This window comes from Podarcis raffonei, chromosome 1 (genome assembly GCF_027172205.1).
Source record: "Podarcis raffonei isolate rPodRaf1 chromosome 1, rPodRaf1.pri, whole genome shotgun sequence".
In the NCBI taxonomy this organism is placed as follows: Eukaryota; Metazoa; Chordata; class Lepidosauria; order Squamata; family Lacertidae; genus Podarcis; species Podarcis raffonei.
In genome coordinates this window covers 116,078,571-116,105,282 of record NC_070602.1, presented here as the reverse complement: position 1 = coordinate 116,105,282, position 26,712 = coordinate 116,078,571, and the positions used below count along the sequence as shown (strand labels likewise).

The window sequence follows — 26,712 nt, the reverse complement described above, 5'->3', positions numbered from 1 at the left end:
GACCCTTTTTTTACCTCAGGAATGGGACGCCTGCCTCCTTGACCGTAGTATGAACGAGGCTACGCGGGAGGCGAGCTCGTGTTTACGACCCGGGTCTTCCTGGGCAGGCGCCGGCATTTCCTGGAGGAGGAGTCGGAGGACTCGGCTGGGGGCCTAGGCCGGAGGACGGCTCCTCCTCCCGCTTCTACCGGTTACTCTGCCTCAGAGCTGCGGCGGGGACGCGAAGCGGGCCTGAAGCCGGCGAGGCCGAACGAAGCCAGGCTCGTAAGGCAGAGGCGGCCGCCAAGGCCTCGCGCGACGGGTAGGCTCCGCTGTAGCTCCTCGCTTGCCGCTTCGCAGCAGCGTTAAATCCTCGCTTGTCTGACCCAGCACGTGTGAATGAATGCCGACCGAGTCCCCAAACAGATATATCCCAATAGACAGTTGAAACCTCAAACGAGGTTTCCGGAGAGGTAGCCACTTGTGAACATGAAAAAGCAAAGAGCCGTCTTAACCGGTTTCCTTCAGACGTAAACAATCCCTTCGCTACGGTCACAGGTGAACGACGTGTGGAAGTCGCAACACGCGTGTTTGCCTTCACGGGGAGTTGGGAGCTTGGTTAAGCACATCATCTTTTCCGTGACTCTTTGCGCTTGTGTTTTACAAGCGGCTGTCTCTCCTAATCTCAAATTAGGTAAACAGCAACATAATTTTTGAATGTTGGGACGCTTTCCGAGTTAGTCTGGGGCTAGCTCAAGTCTGCACAGGATATTATTATCTGCCACATTTCATAAAAAAAAAAAGACTCTTGAAGTGCCACAACCACTTTTTCTTAACCCCTCTCATCTTTTTGGATAACATCCGGACTGCAGGATAATAATCCCGAAACCCGTGGCATTTTAGCCTGTTTTATTATGTATTTTGTGCTTTCTATGTTGTAATTTTATGTTGTGGACTGTCCTGAGATCTACTGGTATAGAGTGGTATACAAATTTAACAACAATAACTAAAGCAGCCGCAGCAGCAACTATGTTTTTGTGGACTTATATTGGTCTACAAAAACGTATGTCATGTTTTTTGTTGCAACAAATTTAACAACAGGTTTATTGGGGCGGTAGCATATCTTTTCTGGGAAACCCAGCCAGATGGGTGGGGTATAAATAAAAAATATTGTTGTTATTATTATTATTATTGTTATTATTATTATTATTATTATTATTATATGGACTAGAAGCTACTTTGTCAGATGCATCAAATGTTAATCTTCAACAGGCAGGTTAGATGGAGGAAAACATGTATTTGGTGAAGCCAAAAGGCCACACGACGTACCGTCTGACCTGAAAGCCACCATTTCCCAACAACAGCAAGAACAACAAACAACTTGAAAGGGAGCCTCAAAGTCTGAAATGTTGATAGAGTTTATCAGTAAATTTGATGGTGGTGTTTAGGACTCAAATCAGTTCCAAGGTTTTTTTATCCCACTACAGACTTAGTTTTACAAAACTAATTTAGGAGGGTTATGTTATCACCAATTACTGCTGTTATTCATGGTCACTGTTCTTTTTATATGTGCATAGGAATGTCACAGACTGTACCTATTGAATTTTATAACTTATCAGACCCACATTTTACAATCCCATATCCTATTCCTATATGCACATGGATTTGATTCACTTTTTACAGAGCCACAAGACTTTTCATTGGTTTTGCTGCAACAGACTATGCTTCCGAAAGTCTCATGTGCACGCATGATTATTTGTGTCCCCGGTTCCAAATATTCTGCACACAGTTATGGGGAAGGCCATCTGATCTCAAGAATGTTGATACCTCTCCATAATAGTGGGAATTGTGGGGTTAATAGAAGTGGCACCATCATTTGGGGAAAAGGAACATAAAATTCTATACAACCTTGTGCTTTCATTCAAGTATTAGTGTTTCCCATAGTTTTCCTCCTTCACTGGTCATTTATCATATTACATAATTTTCCAGGATGGCTTCCGTGATCACTGAACCTTCCTCCTGTGATACTTTTGTGGCTCTGCCTCCAGCCACAACTGGCAGCAGGATCATCTTTGGAAAAAATTCAGATAGGCCCTCAGATGAAGTCCAGGAGATTGTGTACTTCCCTGCTGCAAGTCATGGCCCGGGAGAAAAAGTTGAGGTAAGATCAAAGCATTTAGAAAAATAACACAAGGATGCTTTTTTCATACTTTAAAGGGTAAAGTAGTGGAACAAATATTTAGTTCCGCCAAAGAAAAATCTCATTCTGATGCATCAACTGACTGGAATTGGTAGCCATTCACAAATGTCAGTTACGAAGTTTAGCGGGAGTGGACATAGTATCTCTTAAGAAGACAGGACATTGCTGTATAAGTCACACCATAGGCCAGTCTTGTTCTGTACTGCCTACATTCAACTCAGTGGCTATTTTAGATGGGAATTTCCCTGCCCCATGTGGAGAGGCTAGGCATTAAAAATGGAACTTTTTGCATGCAAGGCATTTGCTCTACCCCTAAGCTGTGGTTTAGCTTTCAAAATAATACTAGGCTCAGTAAAAAATACTGGGTTGGAATTTGAAGAATCTGATTTTTACTTATTCCCTCCTGATATTGCAGGCACACTCAGTGCTATTCGATTGTCTCCCAACAATTTGGAGAGCCTTTTTGGGAGGCAAAAAGTTGGGAAGTCCACTCACATCAGTTTAAATCCAGTCCATTGTGTAGAATTCAGGAAGTGTTTTTCTTATGTGTTTTCTGGAATTCTTTTTATTGCAGTGTACTTATATAGAAATTGAACAAGCACCAGAAACTTATGCCGTTGTTCTGAGTCGCCCCTCCTGGCTCTGGGGTGCTGAAATGGGGGCCAATGAGCATGGAGTCTGCATTGGGAATGAAGCAGTGTGGGGGAAGGAGGAAGTCTGTGACGATGAAGCCCTCCTAGGCATGGACCTTGTCAGGTTTGCAGACAATACGATTTAAATTAGCTGTATAAAATGCAATTTTGAAATGTAGAAAGCGAGACTTGATGGACTGATTCACACATGAACTGATCCCTCGTGATTGTCTTTAATCAACATTTGATAACTTGTGTAAGCAATCGCCTACACTTTCACACAAGCAAGTTGTAATTTTGCTGCTTCACATATGATGCAGTCATTTAAAGGAATAGATCAAGCATAGGACTTGGGATAGATTAGGCCTTGAAGCGGAATGCTAGGTCTACTGCTGTTGCTAGACAGGAAAACAAATGTGTTACCTGATTATGGAACAGATTATTTTTGCCTAGTGTAGATAGTATGAAGACTACTAGCTTCTTAGAAAGACCCCCTGCTGATATCAAGAAACAATAGAAACAGTATTGCTGGGGAAATCCCGCTTAATACTAAAATTAATAAGACAGACACATACTTTTTGGTGATCTACTCTCATGTGTTGGCATCTATGTACCGGCAGCAGAACACCCTGTTTTGTGTTGCTGCTCTCTGGAAGTAGGCCCCTCATTCTAAGTGTTTATTTACTAGTGCAAAAATCTTAGTGTTGTAAGAGCTTTCTTCACTCTAGATTTGGCTCAGATCAGTTCTTAAGCAAAGAAATCTCAGACATACCTCTTCCCTCAATGGAGGACCTATAGTCCAATGGTCTAACTAGCTGTCACCACAGGTTTTCATTTTGCCAGTCTAGTCAGTCACAACTTATGGCTGAGTGTAAGAAACATCTGCTTTGATGCAACTGTAGCTCTAGCACCCTGCAGAAAGGCAGTCAAGACTAAACTGCCACACTTGCCTTCCTAACCTGTTCTAAACCATCTTTTTATGCTTAGGCTTTTTTGGGGGGTAGGGAGTGGCATGCATACTAGGTGGACAATGACAGTTCTGTGGGTGCTAGCAGCCTCTTTGTGGGAATAAGTATTTTCATCATAAAAAACACTGTAATTAGCACCCACTGTAATAAGCCTTATCCAGGACATGAGATACATGTGCAGCTTTCTAACTCATTGAGTAAATGTGCAATATTACGCAAATTCAACATTCATAAGAATTTTCCCCAAAGGTAACACTTTCGTATGGTTTTAGGCTTGGACTGGAAAGAGCTAATACCGCAGAAAAAGCTGTTGGTGTCATTGTTGACTTGCTGGTCAAGTATGGTCAAGGTGGAAACTGTATGGAGAGTCATATGGCATTTACATACCATAATAGTTTTCTGATAGCAGACAGAAAGGAAGCTTGGATACTGGAAACCGCTGGAAAGTATTGGGCTGCAGAGAAAGTAGAAGGTAGGTATGGACAATTATCTTCACTTAATTAAATTCTTCTCAGATTATAAGTGTATATAACCTGTTTGTGCTGCTTCAACATAGAAAATTTTGGTGATAAAAGTGGTATAACTGGTGCTAGTGTGTTTTCATAGAAAGGCAGCTTAGTTCCTCATTCAAATGAAGTCATTTTGCTCACTGATAATCTCTTATCTGCCAGCAGTGATTTAACCAAACAAGATGAAACTGGTGGATCATGGTGGTAGTAAGAATAAGAATAAGAATAAATACATGAAGGTCAGCTTCAGATATTGTGGCAAACATTGTTGACTGCCGGTAGCAAGCTTTGGGCTTCCTCTTCCCATCATGTACTCCAAATCCCTCCTTCAATTATTTCAAACCAGGAAGTATGTATGCTTTGATGTTGGAATTGAACATGCCGTGGTTACTGCAATTCTGTTTTTGAGACAAAGTATGCTTAGTAGTAGCCAGACTTGCTGATCAGAAGGTCGGCGGTTCGAATCCCTGCGACGGGGTGAGCTCCCGTTGCTTGGTCCCAGCTCCTGCCAACCTAGCAGTTCGAAAGCACGTCAAAGTGCAAGTAGATAAATAGGTACCACTCCTGCAGGAAGGTAAACGGGTTTCCGTGCGCGGCTCTGGTTCCCCAGAAGGGGCTTAGTCATTCTGGCCACATGACCTGGAAGCTGTACGCTGGCTCCCTCGGCCAATAAAGTGAGATGAGCGCCGCAACCCCAGAGTCGGTCACGACTGGGCCTAATGGTCAGGGGTCCCTTTACCTTTACCTTATGCTTAGTAGTAACGATCATTTGCCCAATTTGCCACAGCAAACTATAGCTATCATGAACTAGAAAGTGAAGGAGGGTATTAGAACATGTCAAGGGAAGAAGGAGAGCACAAGCATGAGGTTCAAATCATAGTTCAGTTGCAATGTCTGAAACATGTTAAAGAGGAGAGGTGAAGAAATTCATTTTTATTTATTGTAGCTGATTGATAACCTGCTTTTCAAGAAAAAAAGTCTTGTCCATGCAGCTTACAGAATACACATCAAAATCATAATCAATAAAATACAGGCTTAAACAATTTAATACATCTATAGCAAACTATTGCTAAAGAGCCACCGCAAAAACAATACTACAGCACCATTCAACAACTTCTTATAACATTAACCACTAAAGGCCACAGTAAAAAAGATGGGTCTTTAGGCCTGTTTTGAAACTAACTAGGGATGAGCCTAGCCTGATCCCACATGAAACTGAATTCCATATTTGCAGGGCCAACACTAGGGAAGGGGGAGAAATTTGATTCAGTTCGCATTCAAAGCAAAATCATATCAAATTTGCACTTTCTGAAACTATGTGAGAACTGAAACATGGCCATCCCATGAAATTTGTATTTATTCAAATTTTGCCATTCAGTTCTCCAACCAAACAATGGAGACAAAAATGCATATATTAAGAGAATGTGTGCTGTATGGGACAATAAATACCACAAGTGCTGGGGAATGAGGGGCGGAGACAACTGTTTCCTATGAGCATGTTATTGACCCTAAACCCAAATGCCTACTAGTTTGGGGAGGCCTCTTGGGTAGTAAGGTTAACAGTACAATCCTATGCATGAAAAAGTCCCACTGTAGTTCAGCAGGCCTCACTCCCTAGCATGTAGGTTTATTATTGCAGTCTAAGATACTGTTTTCACCACTTTTCAACAGAAGGAGTACGGAATATTTCCAATCAGCTATCAATAACAACCAAGATTGAGCGTGAGCATCCAGAAATAAGGAATTATGCTATAAGCAAAGGCTGGTGGGATGGAAAAAAAGAATTTGATTTTGCTGCTACCTATTCATACGTCAATACTGCCAGGATGACTACTACCAGAGGCAGATACTGTGAAGGCTATAAACTGCTGAAGAAACATGAAGGTACCTTTGTTGAGTCATGAGTGACTTTAAATGCTTAGAAGATGTTTGTAGCAGGCTTGTGATCCAAGAACCACATGGAATATTTACAGTGATTCTACTAGGAGAGAAGAATAGCATTTGCACCATCTTGCCACGTATCCGCAAAGAACAGGGTAAAAATGCTTGTCGGCTTGAACAGAATTCTGTAGTTGGCTTTTTGGCTCAGCCAAGGCCTACACAACAGCTGAGCAGTTTAGGCCATACTTCCCCCTAGCTCAGGGGCAGGGAACTCCTTTGTAGCCCAAGAGTGACATTATCCTCTGGGCCACTTCCTGGGGCCACATGCTGGTGACAGGTTGGACAAGGTCAGTGGGCAGAGCAACATATGTGAATTCTACAGCAGGCTAGTTTCTACACGTGAGACATCCCTCTCTGTTCTTCATTCAGGAAAGCAAGGAGCATTATCAGATTTCAAGGACACATTTCAGTCAGGCATAAGTGCTCAGGGGAGTGTAGAGCAGGGCTTGTGCAGCGTGTGGTCTGCAGAGTCCTGAAGGCCAGACAGGACTCATCTTTTCAAGAATGGCTCATCTCATGTTTTTAGGACTTTGGCTTTAGAAAAATGAATATAACAACACAGGGTACTAGAAGAGCACATTTGAACATCCCCCGACTTTTGTGATCCTTATAACAGCCATCATTTGGTATTGTTTGCTTATTACATGTGTATCAAAATTTCATGTATAAGTCATGTGTTGAAAAAATAACAACATAAGCCCAAATAAAATTGCACTCCTCTGTTTCAATATTCATTCTGCTGAGCCCTGCCGCCCCAAATTGTAGCAGTTATTCTGTGCTTCCTAGTGGATTACTTGAAGCTGTAATACCCCTGTGATCATGCAAATCCTACATTCATTTGGGGAATTGTAGGTTCTGAATACTGAACATGTTTAATACCTGTCTAATGTGATGGCCTTGTTGAGGTTCTATCAGTGCCTTCATTCTAAATCCCCATTTTTCAGATACTTACCTCAACCATTTTTAAGTCACACCAGGTGTTCAAGTTATCAATCAGATGCAGTTTAAGCTGTTTCTTTTTTACATACCTTGAATGAATCATTATTGTAACGCACTAGTCTCTAAAAAATTTCAGTACTTTCAGGTGTTGGTTTTTTTCAAAAAAGATTTTCCAAAATTGGTGCAGAGGATTTATTTATAATATTGAGATTGTTATTGTAAAATGGCCACTGGGTATTCTGAACTACCAGGTGGGCAATGATGGAAATCTAAAGTGGAAAAGTATTTTTATGTAAATAGCATAAAACAGAGATAGATGCATTCATACAGATCAAAGAGGCCGGTAGCCAAGTATTTGGCTGCTTATTTCTAGTGAATAGATAAATTCCAGCCTTTCTCACCTTTTCAATGCTTGGCCATGTGTAGTTCTCCTCTAGCCCAATTTTCTCTCTCTGTTTTCATTCACCTATTAGGCTTATTCTCCCTCTTTCCATCAAAACCTTTTATTCTTCTGGAGCACTCCTTTCCCGTCTTACTTTCTAATGCTCCTGCTTATTCTGCCCCATTTCTCCTGGGACAGCAGCCAGAAGCCCTTCTGACTTTTGACTTCTGGCTAGCAGCTAAGCCAAACATTGCTAGAGACCTCATTGAAATACAACCCTTGCAGTACAGATAATAGAGACTTCATGGTTTTGAGAGTTAACAGTAAGCACCCTGAAAGAGAAGAGCATGGATGGATCTCTTCCCACACACTTCACTCCCCACCAAAAGAGATGTGCAAGCTCCTTTTCTGCTCAGTACTTCTTCATGCTTTATTGCTATTATCTTTAAAATGCATTGTATCTAATTTTCTATTTTAAATACACTGCTTCGCATCTGTGTGCTTAATTCTAACTAGAATTTGAGTTTGGTTTTTTTTTTTATTAAAAAAAATATTCAACGTAGCACCATGCAACTTGTTTGATCAGCAGAAGGATTTCTTCTTGTACAGTGGAATGTTCTTCCTCTCTCCTCCTTAAACCTGCTGTGGGGTTTCTCCCAACTCTTGGAGCAGATCTGGGGACAGCAGGGAGAGGAAAGAGAGGAAGTCCTGTTGCACTAGCTCTAATCCTTGCACTAGCTTAATTGTTTAATTGGGTATCACCTTACATTTCTGTTCTTCCTCAGAGCACTGAGAAAAGTTTTCCACATTTAGGGAAACTTTGTTTCCTTGCCGAGTGGTAGTTCCCCAACAAATGTAGTAGGCTTCTCTTCATTTTTATTTGCAAACCCCCTTTTATGCTGGCTGACTGGGATGGGAAATGGAGCACAGAAGGCCATACATAGTACACTGACATGTAGCCACCAATTTAATTTTATTTCTGTTTCCTCCAATATTAAATTTAACATCTAAAGATGTCATAAAGCAGTATTTCATGAGAAATACATATTTTAAAAGATTAGAGCCATCCATTGTTTTGTGAGATTCTTCAGGGAATCCAAAAACGTTGCAGAGAAAAATAATTTCCCCATTCTCTAGCAGGTACAGAAAATGACAACAAAAAAGATTAAGAGGTTTGAACACCTTTTTGTGCTGAAACATTTGGTCAGTTTTCTTTTAGTCCAGCAAAAAAGGTTAAGGAGTATATAACAACTTTTATATTACACTAGAACTTGAATTATCCAGTATCATTAACTGACAATAAATTTAGGAGACAAAAAACCCAAACAAACCCCACAGTGCGTAATTCATTTAAACTATTCACTGTCACAGATACGATAGCCATTCATGTATTATTTTGTCAGCTTTTCAGAGGCTGATTTTCCACTATTTGAGATAGGATGCCGGACAGATGAATTCTTTGTCTCATACAGAAGGGCGCTTAATGTAGAAAGAAGTGATTTCTCTCTGGAACATTTCTGGAAAATCTTGTGAGGCTTGAAACTGGATGACTCTTTAATGTCTCAACACTAATTTTTAGTACCCATGGGAAAGAATATTTTTGGACAGTGTAATGGTGGAGCCCTCTTTGATTCTGTCATTCATGTTTCACTTATCATTTTCCTAATTGTTCCTTAGTTTGAAACAGACATGCATGTGGTTTTTGAATTGGTGCTATTAAGTAAACTATGTTAAATGTGCATATGAAACAAATAATGTTTTTTCTTGCATAGGCACAATAACAGCTGAGACAATGATGGCAATCCTTCGGGATAAGGAGAGCGGCATTAATATGGAAGGAGGCTTTATGACCACTGGAAGCATGGTTTCCATACTTCCTCAGGAAACCAGCCTCCCTTGCATCCATTTCTTCACTGGAACTCCAGACCCCGACAGGTGACTCTTAACAATTTATCATAAAGACTAAATTCCTAGCCCTGTTAACTTTCCTTTGAGCAACTTATTCATGATCGACCTTTAACAATGTTAAACACAAAGCCCCAAATATCATTGAAGTCCAAAATATAATCCATAATGGATGAAACTTTCACACACAGACAGGACCAAGAAGAGCCATAAAAAACTCAAGCACACAAAAGGGCTGGAGATTAAGACCTTGTTTTGACATAACACTAAGCTTAGTGAGGGACGCGGGTGGCGCTGTGGGTTAAACCACAGAGCCTAGGACTTGCCGATCAGAAGGTTGGCGGTTCGAATCCCTGTGACGGGGTGAGCTCCTGTTGCTCAGTCCCTGCTCCTGCCAACCTAGCAGTTTGAAAGCACGTCAAAGTGCAAGTAAATAAATAGGTACCGCTCCAGCGGGAAGGTAAACAGCGTTTTCGTGCGCTGTTCTGATTCGCCAGAAGCGGTTTAGTTATGCTGGCCACATGACCCGGAAGCTGTACGCCAGCTCCCTCGGCCAATAAAGCGAGATGAGCGTCACAACCCCAGAGTCGGCCATGACTGGACCTAAGGGTCAGGGGTCCCTTTACCTTTAAGCTTAGTGAGACTGGGCAAACATACAGGTACCCAAGGAGAAAATTGTGACCATTTTTCTCCTCTGGTTTGGTTTAATATTGCATGAAAAAACAGCCCCCAGACAAACCACAAAGGGTAAACCAAGAACAAACTTTGGTTACAGCTCGTTGTTTGTTGATAGACAAACTGTGACCCTGGGTCCACGTGTAACACGATACCATAGTTTAGCTCTGAGTAATGCAGCAGTTGCAGTAGGACCAGAGGAGGAGCGAAGCAGCCACAATTTTCTCCCTGAGTACCCATATTCTTGCTCATTCTTACCAAGCCATACCTTGGGCTTAAGTGCTACATGTGAACTGTCATATTTATTAGTTAGTCAAATTGCATCCCACCCTTCTTCCTGAAGAAGCTGAATGCATTTTGAAATATGTGAGGCTTCAGCAAGTCTTATGAGGAAACATGAAATATTTCCCTTGAGAAAAGGTAGCCTTGAAACGTGCTAGAATCTCTCTTCTTTGTTCTAGGCACTGCAACCATTAGTGGACAGAGTAGCTCAAGGAACTCTCACTTGTAGACTGTATGGAGTAAACAGATAAGATATTGTAATGGCTGTGTGCTAGGAAATAGTTTAATCTTAACGTCTGTGGTGGAAAGCAGCATTCATTATGCATTTGCTAATTTTCTTTTCACTTGGTGTTTCAATTTATCCTCTAGGTCTGTCTTTAAACCTTTCATTTTTGTGCCAAATATTACGCAGTTGCTAAAAACCAGCTCCCCAGTGTTTGGTCCCGAGGATCCAGTTAAAAAGCAACCACGATTTCAGACAAAGCCAGACAGAAGACACGAACTCTACAGAAAACATGAAAGTGCAGCTCTTGTGATGGAGTCTTCTAAGGTGTGTTAATTTAAGTTAAATCTCTGGGGGTATGAGGGGTATGGACTTTAAAATAAAAATCAGTGTAAGGATTTATGTAATCTGTTCCATTGCAATCATGCTGATGTAATTTAATACTTCAGTCTCCGGATGGAGAGAGACTGCTCTGGCATCTAACCTTTCAGTCACAGGGCCAAAACACAGTTCTTGAAAGGTCAAGAGGATATTAGCATATGCTACTTGATCTTGTTTCCTATGCTCAAGCAGAGCCAGCTGAACTCAAATACTCTTTGGAAGTCTGCTCCCAGGGGGAGAGGGAAGAGTATTGATGCTTGCCAGTTCAGCCCACTATCTTTATGTGGCAGGTTGTGGGTGGACGATGCAACTGTGTGACTTACACCAGTCTTGCAACAAAATAACAATCCTACTCAGTTCTCGAACACCCTTGAACTCATACGTTTCGGGTCCCGAACAATTGAAAACCGGAAAGGAGTGTTCTGGTTTTCTAATGTTCTTTTGGAAGCCAAAGATCCGGCAGGGCTTCTGTGGCTTCTGATTGGCTGCAGGAACTTCCTGCAGCCAATCAGAAGCCATGCTTTGGAAGTCGAACGTTTTGGAAGTCAAACAGACTTCCGGAACGGATTCCGTTCAGCTTCCAAGGTACACTGTTTTATTGCAGGTAGAGGTGGAGCTAAAAAATTGTTTCCACCAGGGATGGGTAATCTTCTCCACCTAGCAGGCCAAATCTTTATCTGTTTCCTCTCCTGCAGGCCAACTTTGACAGGTAGGTGGGACAATCACCTGATGTCATTATGGGATCAGATGACGGACAGGTGAGTTGTTCCTCCAACCTGCCGAAGTCCCTTGTGCAGTGCTTCCCTACAGCCAGCTTGGGAAATGCCATCTTCAAGCAGGCTTGAACTCCCTGCCCACAAGCTAATAGGCAGTAGGAGCACAACTTGCTTCACTAGCGTGAAGTGCTTTGCACTGAAACCGCCACTAGCTCCATTTTGGCAGCTGTTTCAATGCAAACCACTTCAAGGTTATCAGAGCAAGATGTACTGATGAGTGGTGGGAGATCACTTTCACCCCCCCCCCGATTATTCCTTTGTAGCTATGTCGGCACCCAACGCAACAGATGACATCAGGTATGGGTCACGAGGGTGAGCTTTGTGAGGAACAGCATTGTGGGCCAAATTGGGATCCCTGCCAGGCCAAATTTGGCCCGTAGGTCAGAGCTGCCTATTTTGCAGCAACTAGAAGTCATGTAGACAGTCTGAGCCTAGCAGGTGTCTTATCACCAAGCGCAGTTGAGCCCCGTAATTTTGAACCCATCACTTAAAAAACAAACTGGGAGAGAGGCAGGGAGGAAATCAACCTGTTTGAACTCCTACAACAGCAGATTATAATATCCTAGGGACAGACATTAGTTTAGGGGGTAGGGAGCAAGAAATGTGTGCTCAAAGGCTAATAAAATTCCCCTCCCCCCCAAAGTAGCAGCAGTAAAGCACTTAGCTGTCCACCCTTAACCTAGTCCTTTAACTCTAACATAGTGGGAAAGACAATAAAGTTATTCCCTATGATTTCCAGACAGCAATAGGCTGCTTCCTAGTCTGCTGGAAGCCTGTGAACAGAAGCAGCACTTCAGTTAGGGAATGCACTGCTACATTTTGTGTAGGTCTTCACCAGATATGGGTAGGCTGATCTGAACCTCTTAATGGTGGATGAAATAACTTTTAGAAGAGTTCATATGTTCAAACATTACATTGTTAGTTTAATTTAATTTTTTTTAATAGGAAAAGGGGGACATGATATTGGAACGGATCCGAAAGTTGGAGAAAGAGAAGATTAAGGAAATGGAGCATATTCTACAGAACAGAAGCCTTGATGCTGATCAAGCAGTTAATCTTTTCTCAAACTGCACAGAAGATGAAATCCAGGCATATGCGTAAAATAATACTGGGTAATTTGTTTTACTTCTCAAAGTGGTTTTGTTCTTTGCACATCCCCAGCTCTGGCCAAAAAGCATATTATAATATGGGTAGAGTCAGACTAGAAAGCAAGGAAATTTTGAACTAGGTTTCAGGAGTGTAACTGACTGTGGCGTTCGCACAGCCCACGGACTATTGACCCTGCACCAGCACAGCTTAACTCTTCCACTGCCACCAACCAGGTTTCCCCGGTAATATATTCAGACTCAGTCAGGTTGTAACGTATTAACAAAGATTCCAGTTTATTGTGAATGCAAACAAGTTTTAAATACTTTGAAACACTGTAATCCGGAATTCACTCTCTGTCTCTAACTCAGTCTGACTCCTATGCCTCCCACCCACAAGAAACCAACCAAACTTAACTGCCAAAGCCCCTGTGTTGAGCCTTAAACAGTTAGGCTCCACCCCTGGGGTTTCTTATTGGTCAGCCTATTAACCCTTTCTCTGTCTCCCCCAGTACGATATCTCCATAATGAGTGGGCAAACGCCACACTAAGCAACCTCCAAATACTGGCCTTTAATGATGGAGATATTTCCTCTTCATATATTCTGCACTGAAACTGGTGTGCATTTCTCCCCATTTTAGCACTACCACCACCTTCTGCCCAGGCTGGTAGGGTTGTGGATATGGGACTTCTGCCAGAATTTTCTTCCATCCCCCATTGGATTGCTTTACTATAAGAAGACATGCACTGTGAAATTTCAAGGGGGCAGCAAGTGTGTAACTTCACGGCTGAACCAATGCAGTTGTGATTGCTCAGTATTTAAATGTGGAAGGGCCTATTCTAGCATGGCTTTCTTTCTTAACTCAGGTCGGTAATGTGAAAAATACTGGTTTCACTTTATAGTGTGATATTATATTAATATATTGACCCTCAAGATGCTTTCTAGTGCAGTCTGCTTACTTGAAGTTAGAAGTCCTGCAGCTTCAAGTAGGAGACTTTAAAAAGAAACACCCCAGAATGTAATTGTCAGTGGTTAATTTTTAAAATTGACTTGCTAGGGAAGAACAAGTCCTACAGAAGTTAAATGCACGAAGTCCCATTGAAAACAGCAAGCTTTAGTAATGATGACAATTGCTTTTGTTAGAACTTTGCTATGGCTGAAATTTAGCTGTGGTGGATACAGATTTTAAGTGCCCTTATGCAGCCACCTGTGTTGAACTTAGGCTAAGAATAATGGTAGAATGCTAAATGAACCAATGGAAAATTAAGGAATAATTTCTTAGTTATTTCAGGTGAAAGCCACTACGGTTCTGTAAATGAGGATTGTTTTTGGTGCCCTCACTTCAATGAGGGGCCTGTTTACTGTTTCTTCAAACAAAGCTACGCTATAAAGCTAAAATTATGCAACAGAAATTCAAAATAATGGAAAGATGCTACTTTTTCAGTTTATATATGTAGGAAATGGCAATGCTGTGTTAAAACGCGAACGCTTCTACTGCCAAAAAATAAATTGCAATTCTGTGTAGCGAACCAAGAGTGCTCTGTAATTGGTTGTTATACTTGGGTTTTAATGTTTTCCTTTGGGTCACCTTTGTGAGAAAACTCCCCCTCCTCTGGAAATAACTACTGGGTGAGTATGCAAAATAGCAAGTACATAATTATGTTGGACTTAATTCTGTAGGCAGCAACTTTATTCAACTCTGAAAAGGAATGTACAGAACACCAAGGTTAAACATCTGGATTTATTGAGAAACTGGAGCACAAAAATGCAGAAATGCCAACTACTTCCATTTTTCCATAATTCCTCCCAAATTAGACAAAAGCGTGATTGGCCACAGAAATGTAATTGTAATGCATTCCTGTCGTTTCAGCGGCAGATCAGATTAAAACCACACTTTATACCAAACACAGTTTATCTACATTGTGGAAGATAGTGTTTCTTCTGTAACATATACAAACAGGCCTGTCAGTTCATGTGTAAGGTTGACATAAAATAGATTACACGTTTGACAGCAAAAGGAAGTGGTTTATTCGTACATTTCGCATGCATATTCATGCAGTTGTGGCTACTGAATTGTTGACTAGGCGGCTAGCCCCGACTCCCTACTATCAGAGGCGAACGGCCACAAGTCCAAGAATACTCTTTTGATCCATATCTCTATAAAAATAAAGCACACACATCACTCATCTGGCAAAAAAGGGTTAGGCAACATAACAGATCTCATGACTTTAGGTGAAGAAACAAAAGTCACACGGCAAATTGTTCCTTCCAGTGAATTAAGTTAATATAAAATGGCCAATAAAATGACCACTCTAGTATCTACTTAAAAAATAAAGGGCATTATTTAAAATACAGTGTTCCTTTATGTAGACAACCATAAAAAATAGAGAAACTAATGAGAGGGTTTATTGGCATTTAAGTGAGCATCACCCATTAAGGGGCCTTGTGAAGATGCGAGAGTCCTTCAAATCAGTATTACAAGGTTATCCAACAAACTTAAATAACTCATTTAAGTTGCATATTGAAAGTAGTACCCAAATCTAATTCAAGTATTTGGTCTTTATAGGCTATTGGTCTAATTTAGAAGTGCAAAATAACCACAACCTCACAGACATCAGAATCTGTTTATTACTTTAAGGTTTGTAAAAGCAAATGGCTCAATGTTTAGAAGTTATAAGCCAACCTCTTGTTTCAGAGCAATTTATGAGGCTAGGAAAACAAATCATGCTTAGGCTGCAAGTGCTGCACAGAGGCTGCCTTAAAATCCCACTGATTTCAATTGAATTTGAGCAGCTTGATGGCACACAGGATTGCAGTCTACCTTTTCATTCTTTAAAATGATCGGCTTGTTCACCCAAGAACTGCTAATGGCAAAAATCTGCTATTTCCCAATTCTAATCCTCAGACACTACAACAATCTTCACAGTCTCATTTATGTCAGCACAAATAGAGGATTTTATGTTCAAAAGGAAGTAACAGACTAGCCAAAATGTGTTGAGTAACTATCCCTTGCTGTTTTGCCAGTGCATCACAATTCAAAAACAGAATTAAACTGGAGAACACAACACTTTCCTCAAGTACAGACTTTTGCAGAGTACTGTTTGCACAGGCAAGGAAACTATTGGGAAGCGGTTCATAGGTCAAAAATCAAAAATATTTTAAATAATTCCCTGAAATGACTCATTAGTCAGTATTCAACACATGAGACGTTAATTCTCTTTGGGTAGGACACAAACAGAACCATATTATCACTAAGAGAACATCACAGAAGAGCGTGAGAACTAGGGGTCAGGAAAGAGTTGGGGCAACTCTTTTTTGGCTAGCTTCAAAGTGCATCCTCATTTCCATGGCTTTCTACTGCCACACATCTCCGAGGCACAAAGCGATAGTACAACTGCTCGTCCCGGAACTCAAATTCATCGGCAATGTGCTGGATGATGCCTCCTTTCACCAGTCTTTCTCCATACACCACAGCTCCCCCACGGTCTAAGGCAAGGCCAACTTCCACGAGCCAGTTCACCAGGTCACAGCCACAGAAGACCCCGGCCACAGTCTTTGTGCCACACCTGTATGTCAAAGGAAGGATTCACCCACATGCTCTGTAAATCTCGTACCACCACTGTTTGATGGGTGAAGACAAAGGGGGAAAATAGGGGGAAACAAGGAAAGACAGCATGACAGTTAAAAGAATTGTTAAAAAGGAGGTCATGTGTATAGTTAAGCATGGTTGTGGGGTTTTCTTGTTTGCAAACCTGGATTATCTTTTTTCTAAGTCACAATCAACATGCATGCACAAGTCATTTGAAGCCAGCATAGGCATAAAATTAACACTATGTGGGTTAGTATAGCATGAACTACCACTGGTTCAACTTTCATAGTGATACAAACTAAGATCTCCACTCCGTGTAACAAAAAGGATGGAAAGAGTAGGGGAATTCCACGTTACAATCAGTCCGATTGCTACCTAGTTCACACAATATACAGCAGAAGTGGCAGTAAACCTGTTCTTGGACTGCACCATTTCAGACTGCAGGGGGAGGATTGTGTGCCTGCGTTTAAAAAATGGAGGAACATTCAAAGTTGCTTTAGACCAAGTCAGGGTTCATCTAGGCCATGACTGTGGACACTGACTCTCTAAGTATTTCTTTTAATAATTATTTCCATTTGGTTGTGTATTTTTGATGCGTTTTATTTATTGCTTATGACTTTTGTTATGTTGGTAATTGTGTAAATCTCGTCACGTTGTAAGCCGCCTTGAACATAGTTTCAGCTATGGATACAAATAAAATGATGATGATGATTCACACAGGCGATCAATCCCCCCCTTACAGTCTAAAGGAGGAACCATTCAGGGACCGTTTACCCACCTTTCAAACATTCACTAGCACAACGTCTGGAGCAGCTTTCTCTTCCGACTGAGAGCCATTTAAACCCACTGGCCCCTAAGTCGAGGTTACCAAATCACCAGGAGTCCATTGAAAAGCCCTCTAGCCAAGTTGCAGGTGCAGTTGCACACACCACTTGCCTGCAATGCATCTGTCTGGCAGGGTGATGCCAATCCTGTATGGCAATTCATACTGCAAGGAGCTTTGAAACAGGTGAAGTGCTGCCTTGGGGGACTGTATGGCGACTTAGCTACCTTTTAATGCAATTACGTAACTTGTTTTTCAAACTTAAATTGAGAATTCTCTATTACCGTATAAGAACAGTAATTGAACTTTTTTAATTCCCCTAAATTGTCATGAATATGCAAGATACTGAGAACGACATTTGGAAGATCAAGTACTATTTCCAATGACACAGTGGGAGAAAAACTACCCACGGCCACAAGGGTATTGTTCAGAAGTTGACCTGTGATAGTGAATGTTTCTGCTTATCTTATAAGGAAGCATGTGTTAGAGAGTTAGAGCAAGCCAATATGACCAACTACACAAGGCAGCAAACCAACGTAAAGAAGGAACCCATCAGCATTTTTATTAGAACGAAGAGCAAAAATTTATTTGGATTAGTGAAGTGAAGCAGAGCCAACACACAAAAGGATGGAAGAAGAAGAAACAACAACAACAGAAGAGGACTGATGCAGGACATTCAACTGAGGAGAGAGGGGGAAAAAACATTAGAAGAAAAACACGTACATGAGAAAGGATCAAGAGAAGGCAAATATTTCACCACAGTATGGAAATAAGGGCACTCTACAAATGTATATACTCAAAACAAAACAAAAAAAGCATTTCGTTTCAGAACTTAAAAAACAAAGAATTCAGCAGAATTGTCCTAAGTTGTTCACTCAAGCCATCTTAGGAATTCCCAAGTACTGTTCTAAAATTCCTTTTCAGTAAGTCTATTATATGCCCCTTATCCCAAAAGACAAAACTTTTGGGAAATATGTAATCCTGAACTGGAAACCTCACTGCTTATATCTGAAAACATCGTGACAAACACAACTTTCTCATTTGGGAAAGGTGTGGGGAACTTTCTTTCAGACCAAGGGCTGTAGCACCCTGGTGAAAAGCTGTCGTGGGGGCTGCATTCTCAGAGTGGACAAGGCCTTACCCACGTATAATCATACACCCCAACACCACACACACACACACACACACACACACAGCTATTGCACCATGGACACAAGATCCCATTTTCTCCAACACCCTTCCTCAGTCCTGACTGTGCAGGTAAATGAACATCTAAACAATGCACAGTTGGGACTGCAAGCCCTGCCTTACAGCTATTCAGAGCCTCAAACTTTGCATCCCAAAGATTGCATGCAAGAAATTGCAAGGTGTGTGGACAGCATTTTGAATATCTCTTCAGGAATGTAAGTACCTTTCTGCTGAGATACACCCACCCAGGCCCTCTGCTTTGGTCTCTTTGCAGCTGATCTTGCAGAGTTAGAAGCCACAATTACATCCAAGTCTCCTTTTGCTAATCAGCTGCTCCTTGAATGAACAGATCCCCACCCGATTTAGGACTTCAGGTACATAATAGGTTTGATCTCTAAAGTGATTAAAGAATACACCACCAAGTTTTCCAAGAGTAGCATCAGTAAGAACTCCATCTGATGGGAGTTATAAGCCCAAGATTTCTTGGTTTCATGCACTACTATGTGGAGGATGACAGGTTAGAAAGCAGTAGCTTCTTCCACCACTACTTCTGAGTTCTTGCATTAAATGTTTGAGGTTCAAATGTTTTAAATAAGACTTTCTAATGGTTGCAGCTTATCCATTGCTTGCACAAAATGGGAAGGGTTTGGATTGTTTGCAGTTGCCTGCTTGAAATCAAAAGGATTGGAAAAGCTGACTAAACAGTTAAAAACACTGAATAGGCAACAAATGGAAAAGGACCTTGATGAAATAGGACATGCCTTTATAACATACATATCAGAAAACAATTCCATCCAACCTCTGCCAATGCATGCCGAACAGTGGTGGGATATATTTGGCTGAACTCTTTATGTTCTCATGAGGAGGGAAGGGGTTATATTTATTATATGGGGATTTTGTGTGTGTTATACTGGAAAATTAAATAAAAACATTAAAATGTATTTTAAGGAGATGCACCGTGAATTGTTTTTGATCAGCATGCAAAATGACTGGCTATAATTTGAGCATGCTAGCATGATCTACTATATAATTTGGAAAGAAGTTTGTTCTCTAGGCATATAGAAGATCTTTTAAGGTATCATAAGCAAATTTTGTATGATGGTTGCTGAGATCAAGGAGCAGATTTTTGTCTTAAGTTTCAGGATACAACAGCATGCCATTTTGAATCGACACACCAAACCTTTCAAGACAGCACTCACTTTAATCACTAATTTCAAAACTGCACTGAATTTTTGGTTCCTCAGCAATGCCAGCCACTTTCCATTAGTCTGACACTTATGTTAACTCAGAAAAAGAATCTTGAAAATGATTTCCTGTTGTTTTGGTTTAAGACCAAGCATACCTTAGTCCAGGAATTAGAAAACAAAACACAAGTCTAGAGGCTTTCACATGCATATTTAGTGTTATTCGGAAGTGTTTCCAGCACAAAACACTCAGAGATAGTACACCAGAACTGATTGCAAAGTATACCCATCATCCAAGAATAAAAACAGTTTGAATAAATCTTTACATTGATATACAGCCCCACCTTCTGTCTTGGACTATGCTTCTGACACACATCTCTTTGTGGTAATTAACAAACTGTTGGCACGTCATCCGGATTTCCTCGGGTACAGTGGATTCTCTGCGCTCCGATGTCCTGTTTCCCCAGAGGAATTCAAACCTGGAGAGAGAAGTCATTCTGAAACAAGCCCACTAAAATATTACAACAAATAAAAAGAAATAGGAACGTCTTATTATAAATATCTACGTACATTATCTTTCTATTATGTATAAATGAGTTATCACATCAGGTCTTTGAAAATAATTAGTTCCAAGGGAGAAGCAGTATGAGAATTTTTGTTTTGTTTTTTTGCCTTAGAAAAATTGTACATGGAATAGAAAACGGGATGGATAGGTGTGAATTTCTGCTCCTGAATTCAAGTACAGTCATACGTCGGAAGCCAAACGTCTTGCAAAACAAACGTTTTGGCTCCTGAACGCCACGTGAAACTGGAAGTGAGTGTTCCAGTTTGCAAATGTTATTTGGAACTCGAACGACCGTCACGACTTCCGCGGCTTCCGATGGCTGGAGGAGCCATGTTCCTGAACATTTTGGAAGTCAAACGGACTTCTGGAACAGATTCTGTTCGACTTCCGAGGTGTGATTGTACCCTTTGGGCTGATTTATACACACTTGTTCATCATTTGGTGACTATAACTTGGATCCTAAGCTGTTCTGTTCATGTAAGAAGGATAGCAATTTGTGAACTCCACCCCTGCCCACTGTATTAATATCTCCTACCATCCTCAAGCCACGCCCCCCATCCCATATAGCAGATTCTCAGGAACAGAGGGCCACACACAGAATGAGTTGAAGAGAAAGCCCCATTCCATGTATGTGAATGTTGTTTCGTGAATGGTACAAAAGTTAAGAGCTGCACGGAGGAGAAGGCAGAAATAACATTAGTTGGGAGTCAAATCTGAAAGACAGTTAGCATTATTAACACATTCATATACTTATTTGGAAAATTACCTCCGTTTGAATGGAAGAATAATAAGATGTTTGTCTAAACCAAAAATTCCAAAAGAAATGAATCCCTGAAAAAGAAAGGATTGTTATTATTTTTTAAAAAAGAAACATTGATAAGTAGACCACTAAAATCTAAGGAATTTTAAGGTATCACAAGACACTTTGTGGCTTTTATTTTACTTCAGGTTATACACACACGTTCTCACACACAAGTGTGTATGTGGTAACAGCAGCAGGAATTAAAATAAGTGCTAGTACAAATACCTAAGTTACAAGTTAATGACTACTTTCAATAATGTGCACTAATTGAAATCTGCAGGCCTTGATGACAGTCACCTGATAAGGCTGAAACATCCATCTATCCTCTGTCTTGGTGACAGATGCTAATGAAACACCTGTCTATTGGAAATGAGTATTTCCTCCCTCCCTTTAAGGACTGGTACAGCAGCCAGGAACCCAGTGCAACTTGTCAGAGCACACTGACAGAGCGAGTACTTTCAACATAATTTTCTTCAAGTTCATAATAAGCAAAGGAACAAAGAGGGTCCCCTTCTCCCCTTCCTGGCAAACTCTTTTTATCCCAATCTTCTTAGGCATACTGACTGGGTTCAGTGAGATGTTGTCTCAGTCAAGTGAATGTAAGATCAGAGATGTGATGTCAGAGTCAATATTACCTGACCAAAATTAAATACAGCGCAAAAGAATTGTAGTTCCACATAGAGTCTTCCAGGTTCTTGGTTGAACAACCACCACAAACAGCTGGATAAATTCTGGGGGAAGACAAGAAGAACAAATATTTTTAAAGCTTCACTTCTGTGTGTGTGTGAATTTTGTTATTTTTATTGCAATCCAGTTTAGGGCTTGCAACGAGGTGGATTGTACATCTGTTTAACAAAACGCTTTTCCAATGGAAAGCTACTAGTCATTTGTCTCTGTACTAATATATTAAAGCCATGGGTTGTATGCATTCAAAGTAGCACTAAGGGGGAACAGTCCATCAGCACAATGGATTTGTCTCTAAGCAAGAGAATGTTCTCCCTTCCCGTCACAATGCACCCTCTTAAATCTGTTCTGGGGGTTCCCACTACCTTATGGAGCGGATTTGGATATGGTGGGGCACACAGGGGAAGCCCCAATGTCCAAACACAACTCATTTGACTTACTAAACTATGTGGTCGAGTACCACACCCCAAGAATTTAATGAAATGTTTATTTCACTAAATACACAGCTGATGGAACAACCAGCCCATCTCTTTATCACTCCAATGCTGTCTGCTGTTATACCAACACTTGAAAGCATGATAGGAAAGAATGACTACAGGTGTGGTAGCCTATTTCAGAGGTAGACAACAGGGTGTCCTTCAGAGGTTGTTAGACTCAACTCCCATTGGACCCAGTCAGCAAGATTAGGGAAAATGTAGCCCAGAACATGTGAAAGACGCCATGCCAGCTACTCTTTGTGCAATACCTCTTCATTACACCTCAACAGATGGCTTATCACTATTTAATGAAGGTCACTTCAGACATCATTCCATGCAAGGGGTTTATGCAATGTTCTTATATTAACACAACTAAGGAGGAGTAGATAGGAAACTGACAATATCACATCAGACCACTGGTCCACCTACTGTGAACCAACGCTGTGCATTGCTGAGGACCTCTAGAATTTTGGTGCAAATGCAAGCAACCTACTTGACACGAATGTTGTGAGGATAAGATTGCGGGTGGAGGAGAATGATGCAGTGAGCTCTGCAGAGGAAAGATGGGATATAAATGCAGCAAATAAAAAATGCTGCATAAATTATAATGGCATTGAAAGTTTCCCCTGCCTGCACTGACTTCCCTAAACATTGGTGTGAATCATTGAACTAAAACAGTTATCAGAAGAGGTGGAAAAAAATGATGCAATTTACAGCAAAGAGGCCCACAATGAGAAGCAAGCACAGCAGCACATGTCTAGCCAGCTGCTTGTCTCCAGTTTGCAGAAGCTGCTCTTCCTGGACCAAGGCACAGCTCTGAGAACTGCATGGACTTAAGCACCGATTGGCTGAAAAACATTAAAGTGCGACATATGTTAAGTTTTTCATTGAACTGTTTTGCCCAATTGATATGTAAATACTGTATTGATTCCTATCATATTGTTAAAGCAAAAGCATTCCCCCCCCACTAGAGAATAGTAATCAGAAAAATAAACTGTATGTCCTTTCTTTTCCATTGCATTCCACACACACACACACCCTTTGCTTGTGAAAGACTATACTGGCTGCTTGCGTCAAGGAGTGAAAGCCTTGAGTTTTGACCCAGGCCAACAGCTACCCTATTTCTGTGACCTTACAAAGCAACAGGGGCAGTTACCACTTGAATAGCTTAAAACAGTACAGCACTAAAGTGATTCTCTGGAACAGGCTTTTAATCCAACATTAAATTTCCTGGCCAGGTGTGGGGAGGAAAGAAATGAGAAAGGAAATACTGGCACTAAAATACCGATCCACAATGCTTTCTACATGGTGTAGTCTTACTAAGCTGAATATCAGCATGCTGGCATTTTCTTTCTTCGGCCCCACGTCAAATTCCATAGGTGAAACATAACGTAATAGAATTTAGGGTGGGATTCAATGAAGTTGTGTGCAGTAGGGCTCCCCCACAATCTGCTCCAGAGGGTTGGGTGAAGCCCCAGAAAAGATTTACGGGGCACACGGGGATAGGAAGCAGGAAGGTTTCACTGCACAAGCGACAAGGCTTTTTTTCAGCAGGAACTCGGTTCCAGCACCACTGCTATTATAAGAGAACAAGGAAGGCGTTTGTGGCGAGTACTGACACCTCTTTTTTAAAGAAAAATAGCACTGGCACTTGCGAGTGGACCTCGTTTCTCAAATACATCAACAGCTAAGCCCTACAATAAATTCCACTTCTAAAGTTGAATTTGGTGTATTTATAGTAAAGGTAAAGGTAAAGGTACCCCTGCCCGTACGAGCCAGTCTTGACAGACTCTGGGCTTGTGCGCCCATCTCACTCAAGAGGCCAGGGGCCAGCGCTGTCCGGAGACACTTCCGGGTCACGTGGCCAGCGTGACATCGCTGCTCTGGCTAGCCAGAGCCGCACACGGAAACGCCGTTTACCTTCCCGCTAGAAAGCGGTCCCTATTTATCTACTTGCACCCGGGGGTGCTTTCGAACTGCTAGGTTGGCAGGCGCTGGGACCGAGCAACGGGAGCGCACCCCACCGCGGGGATTCGAACCGCCGACCTTTCGATCGGCAAGCCCTAGGCGCTGAGGCTTTTACCCACAGCGCCACCCGCGTCCCTGGTGTATTTATAGAAAGCGTCAAAAGTTCTTGACCGCAAAAATCGTTCCTGCCACCAGATGGCAGCAAGAGGTCAACAAATTCCCATACAGGGAGCTTGCTGCAGCTGAACACTGGATTCCTTTCTGCTGCCAATCTTAGCAGTGATAGTTCCTGCTAACTTAGATGAGTAGTTCAAGAGGCCTAGGCTCCTTTCCTCTCCTTTACTTGTTAACCAATGACACACACTCTAGTCTCTCTAGTCAAGTCGTTCGCTGTGCCAAAGAATATGCTGCCCTTCTTGACAAACAGGTGAAATTATTTTCTTCCTGCTACTGCTTCCTTTGTTGTGTGATCCTCTATAGACCCACAAAGAACGTAGGGAGTTGCTGTCCCCAAACATTATGGTTTTCTATCCATCCCATATAAAGCCTCTTAGAATATTCTCTGAAGATTGCGGGAGATGGTGCAGCGGTAAAAAATAAAGGTAAAAAGGTAAAGGACCCCTGGACGGTTAAGTCCAGTCAAAGGCAACTATGGGGTTACAGCACTGATCACGCTTTCAGGCCGAGGGAGCCAGCATTTGTCCACAGACAGCTTTCCAGGTCATGTGGCCAGCATGACTAAACCACTTCTGGTGCAACGGGACACCGTGATGGAAACCAGAGTGCACAGAAATGCCATTTACCTTCCCGCCACAGCAGTACCTATTTATCTACTTGCACTGGCATGCTTTCAAACTGCTAGGTTGGCAGGAGCTGGGACAGAGCAATGGGAGCTCACCCCATTGTGGGGATTCAAACCGCCGACCTTCTGATCGGCAAGCACTAGGCTCAGTGGTTTAGACCACAGCGCCACCTGTGTCCCTACATGCAGAAAGTGCAAAGGGGCTAGTGGGATGATGCCTTGCTTTTCCAGCTGTCTTAAAAGCAAGCTACGGTCATCCCCCCCGCCATTCTAACCCTCACCCAAATTATAACAGGAGGCAGTGAATGACTTCCTACACCCCTGTCAAAAGTTACTTTTGGGCTTATCCATTTTTTTCACTCACTGGAAATTAAGCTTGCTATAAGTTTGGCAAGAGTTATCAAATAATTTTCCAAGACCCGTGTGGCAGTACATGAATACGAAGTACACACATGATGCTCTGAAGAAAAAAACACACACTGACCAAACTCAACCATAAGAGCTCCCTTTATGTATTAACTGCAGCTGGAAGTTCACACATAGAAAAGGGCAACAGCCACTGACCCTCTCTGCCCTTCTGGCGCACAGACCCCCTTCACGGGACTGATATGTGAAAAGGTTCGTAACTTGAAATGTGGGTGATGTACTCTCGGCCCGGCACATGCAGACCTCTTACGAACAGATGTGCAATTTTGCAATTTCACATGCTTCCGTTTTAAAACTTGTAAACGGGCTTGAACAACACAGGATACTACAGTTGTGCTTCACCTGTCTCAATCGATGTCGTGCAGTTATCGCGGGCGCTGCTACTACTGGATCCTGGCTCTCCTTCAGAACAGCATAACCTTCTATTCGGCTTTTGGCACTCACAGCACCCTAGAGGGAAAATGGCAGATTAGAAAGGTGTCTATTTTTCTAGAGAGTATTGTGACAGCAAGACAAGATTATGCTCTTTTAAATGGGCCTGCAATGGGTTTGCAATTCAAATGCAGTACATTATTTGAGGTGGGCATTCAGACATCACTGCCAAGGTGAGTGGGGGAATCGCAAGTGGCAATGTCTACAAGTTTAGGTGTGGAACATGCATGCTTGGGTCGAAACAAAATGGAAAACTATCGCCTGACAGAGGCCTTAGTATCCCCTATTGCCGTCAAAGGTAACTAGGCTTCTTCTATTAAGGATTTATCATACCTCTTTCCATTGAAGGGTCCACCAATGAACGAGAAGAACTGTCTGGAGATCTACTGCGGTCGTTAAATTCCCTTTCTGTTTCCTCTGTTTGACTGTGTTGGGAATCTTGGGTCAACACCTCATAGCTGGCTTCCATTCCAGATCTGTTCATACACATGAGTGATACACCCGATATCAATATGCTGATGGATACGATTACTGCTGTGATAATCATCTGCAAAAATGGGGGAAGGGGGGGAGAGAGGCAGGAGTTCAGTAGGTCCCTTGTCATTTGAAAGAACCTATGCGAAATTCAGCATCACTGTGTCTCTAAAATACTGAATAAAACAAATGCTATTTGCTTATTTGAGGCTGACGCGCATCTCAAATTCAATTCGAGGCTGACACACAGTCAAAGGCTGGGAACAGATGTTTGTATTACAGTACAAGTTGCTTTTTTGGGGGGGTTGAAAGGAACCAAAAACACAATAATAACATTCCATTTGCCACACTCACCTGCCTCAGATTTATTTAGAACTTCTTGCTGAAACCTGTGCCTCCTCTGGTTCATACTGTACACCAG

General features: G+C 41.8%; 2 protein-coding genes across 10 annotated transcripts in view; one reads left to right on the top strand and one right to left on the bottom strand.

The window, feature by feature from the left end:
- Positions 1-199: 199 nt before the first annotated feature.
- On the top strand, positions 200-21,670 carry SCRN3 (secernin 3). Of its 6 annotated transcripts, none has more exons than XM_053359227.1 (9): positions 200-301; positions 1,969-2,140; positions 2,754-2,935; positions 4,052-4,251; positions 5,960-6,172; positions 9,323-9,485; positions 10,782-10,962; positions 12,738-12,889; positions 21,310-21,670. In XM_053359227.1, the coding sequence occupies exons 2-9, from the start codon at positions 1,970-1,972 to the stop codon at positions 21,314-21,316; spliced, it is 1,269 nt and encodes a 422-aa protein (XP_053215202.1). In that variant the 5' UTR covers positions 200-301; position 1,969; the 3' UTR covers positions 21,317-21,670. The 6 variants fall into 6 exon arrangements, with proteins under 6 accessions (XP_053215202.1, XP_053215222.1, XP_053215175.1 ...); XM_053359247.1 differs by having other exon boundaries at positions 12,738-12,904; XM_053359200.1 differs by lacking the exon at positions 21,310-21,670 and adding an exon at positions 13,519-14,000.
- GPR155 (G protein-coupled receptor 155) overlaps positions 14,606-26,712 on the bottom strand; it is a 36,688-nt gene continuing 24,581 nt past the window's right edge. For 2 of the 4 annotated variants that reach the window (XM_053359123.1, XM_053359132.1), the window contains exons 10-16: positions 26,151-26,364; positions 25,728-25,835; positions 22,904-23,037; positions 21,665-21,760; positions 20,994-21,058; positions 20,007-20,141; positions 14,606-16,444 (exon numbers count right to left, since the gene is read on the bottom strand). In XM_053359123.1, coding sequence (XP_053215098.1) covers positions 16,204-16,444; positions 20,007-20,141; positions 20,994-21,058; positions 21,665-21,760; positions 22,904-23,037; positions 25,728-25,835; positions 26,151-26,364 — 993 coding nt within the window. In that variant the 3' untranslated portion in view covers positions 14,606-16,203. Of the gene's footprint in view, positions 16,498-17,675; positions 17,971-20,006; positions 20,142-20,993; positions 21,059-21,664; positions 21,761-22,903; positions 23,038-25,727; positions 25,836-26,150; positions 26,365-26,712 lie in introns of those variants that run through there. The other 2 variants (XM_053359141.1, XM_053359150.1) reach the window with 2 other exon arrangements.

Bases quoted from the DNA above. Each gene is read 5' to 3' on its own strand.
- SCRN3 (XM_053359200.1), top strand. From the start codon at position 1,970: ATGGCTTCCGTGATCACTGAACCTTCCTCCTGTGATACTTTTGTGGCT. The intron at 4,252-5,959 runs GTAGGTATGGAC...ACTTTTCAACAG, and splicing joins GGCTGCAGAGAAAGTAGAAG to AAGGAGTACGGAATATTTCC. The intron at 12,890-13,518 runs GTAAAATAATAC...TCCCCATTTTAG, and splicing joins GATGAAATCCAGGCATATGC to CACTACCACCACCTTCTGCC.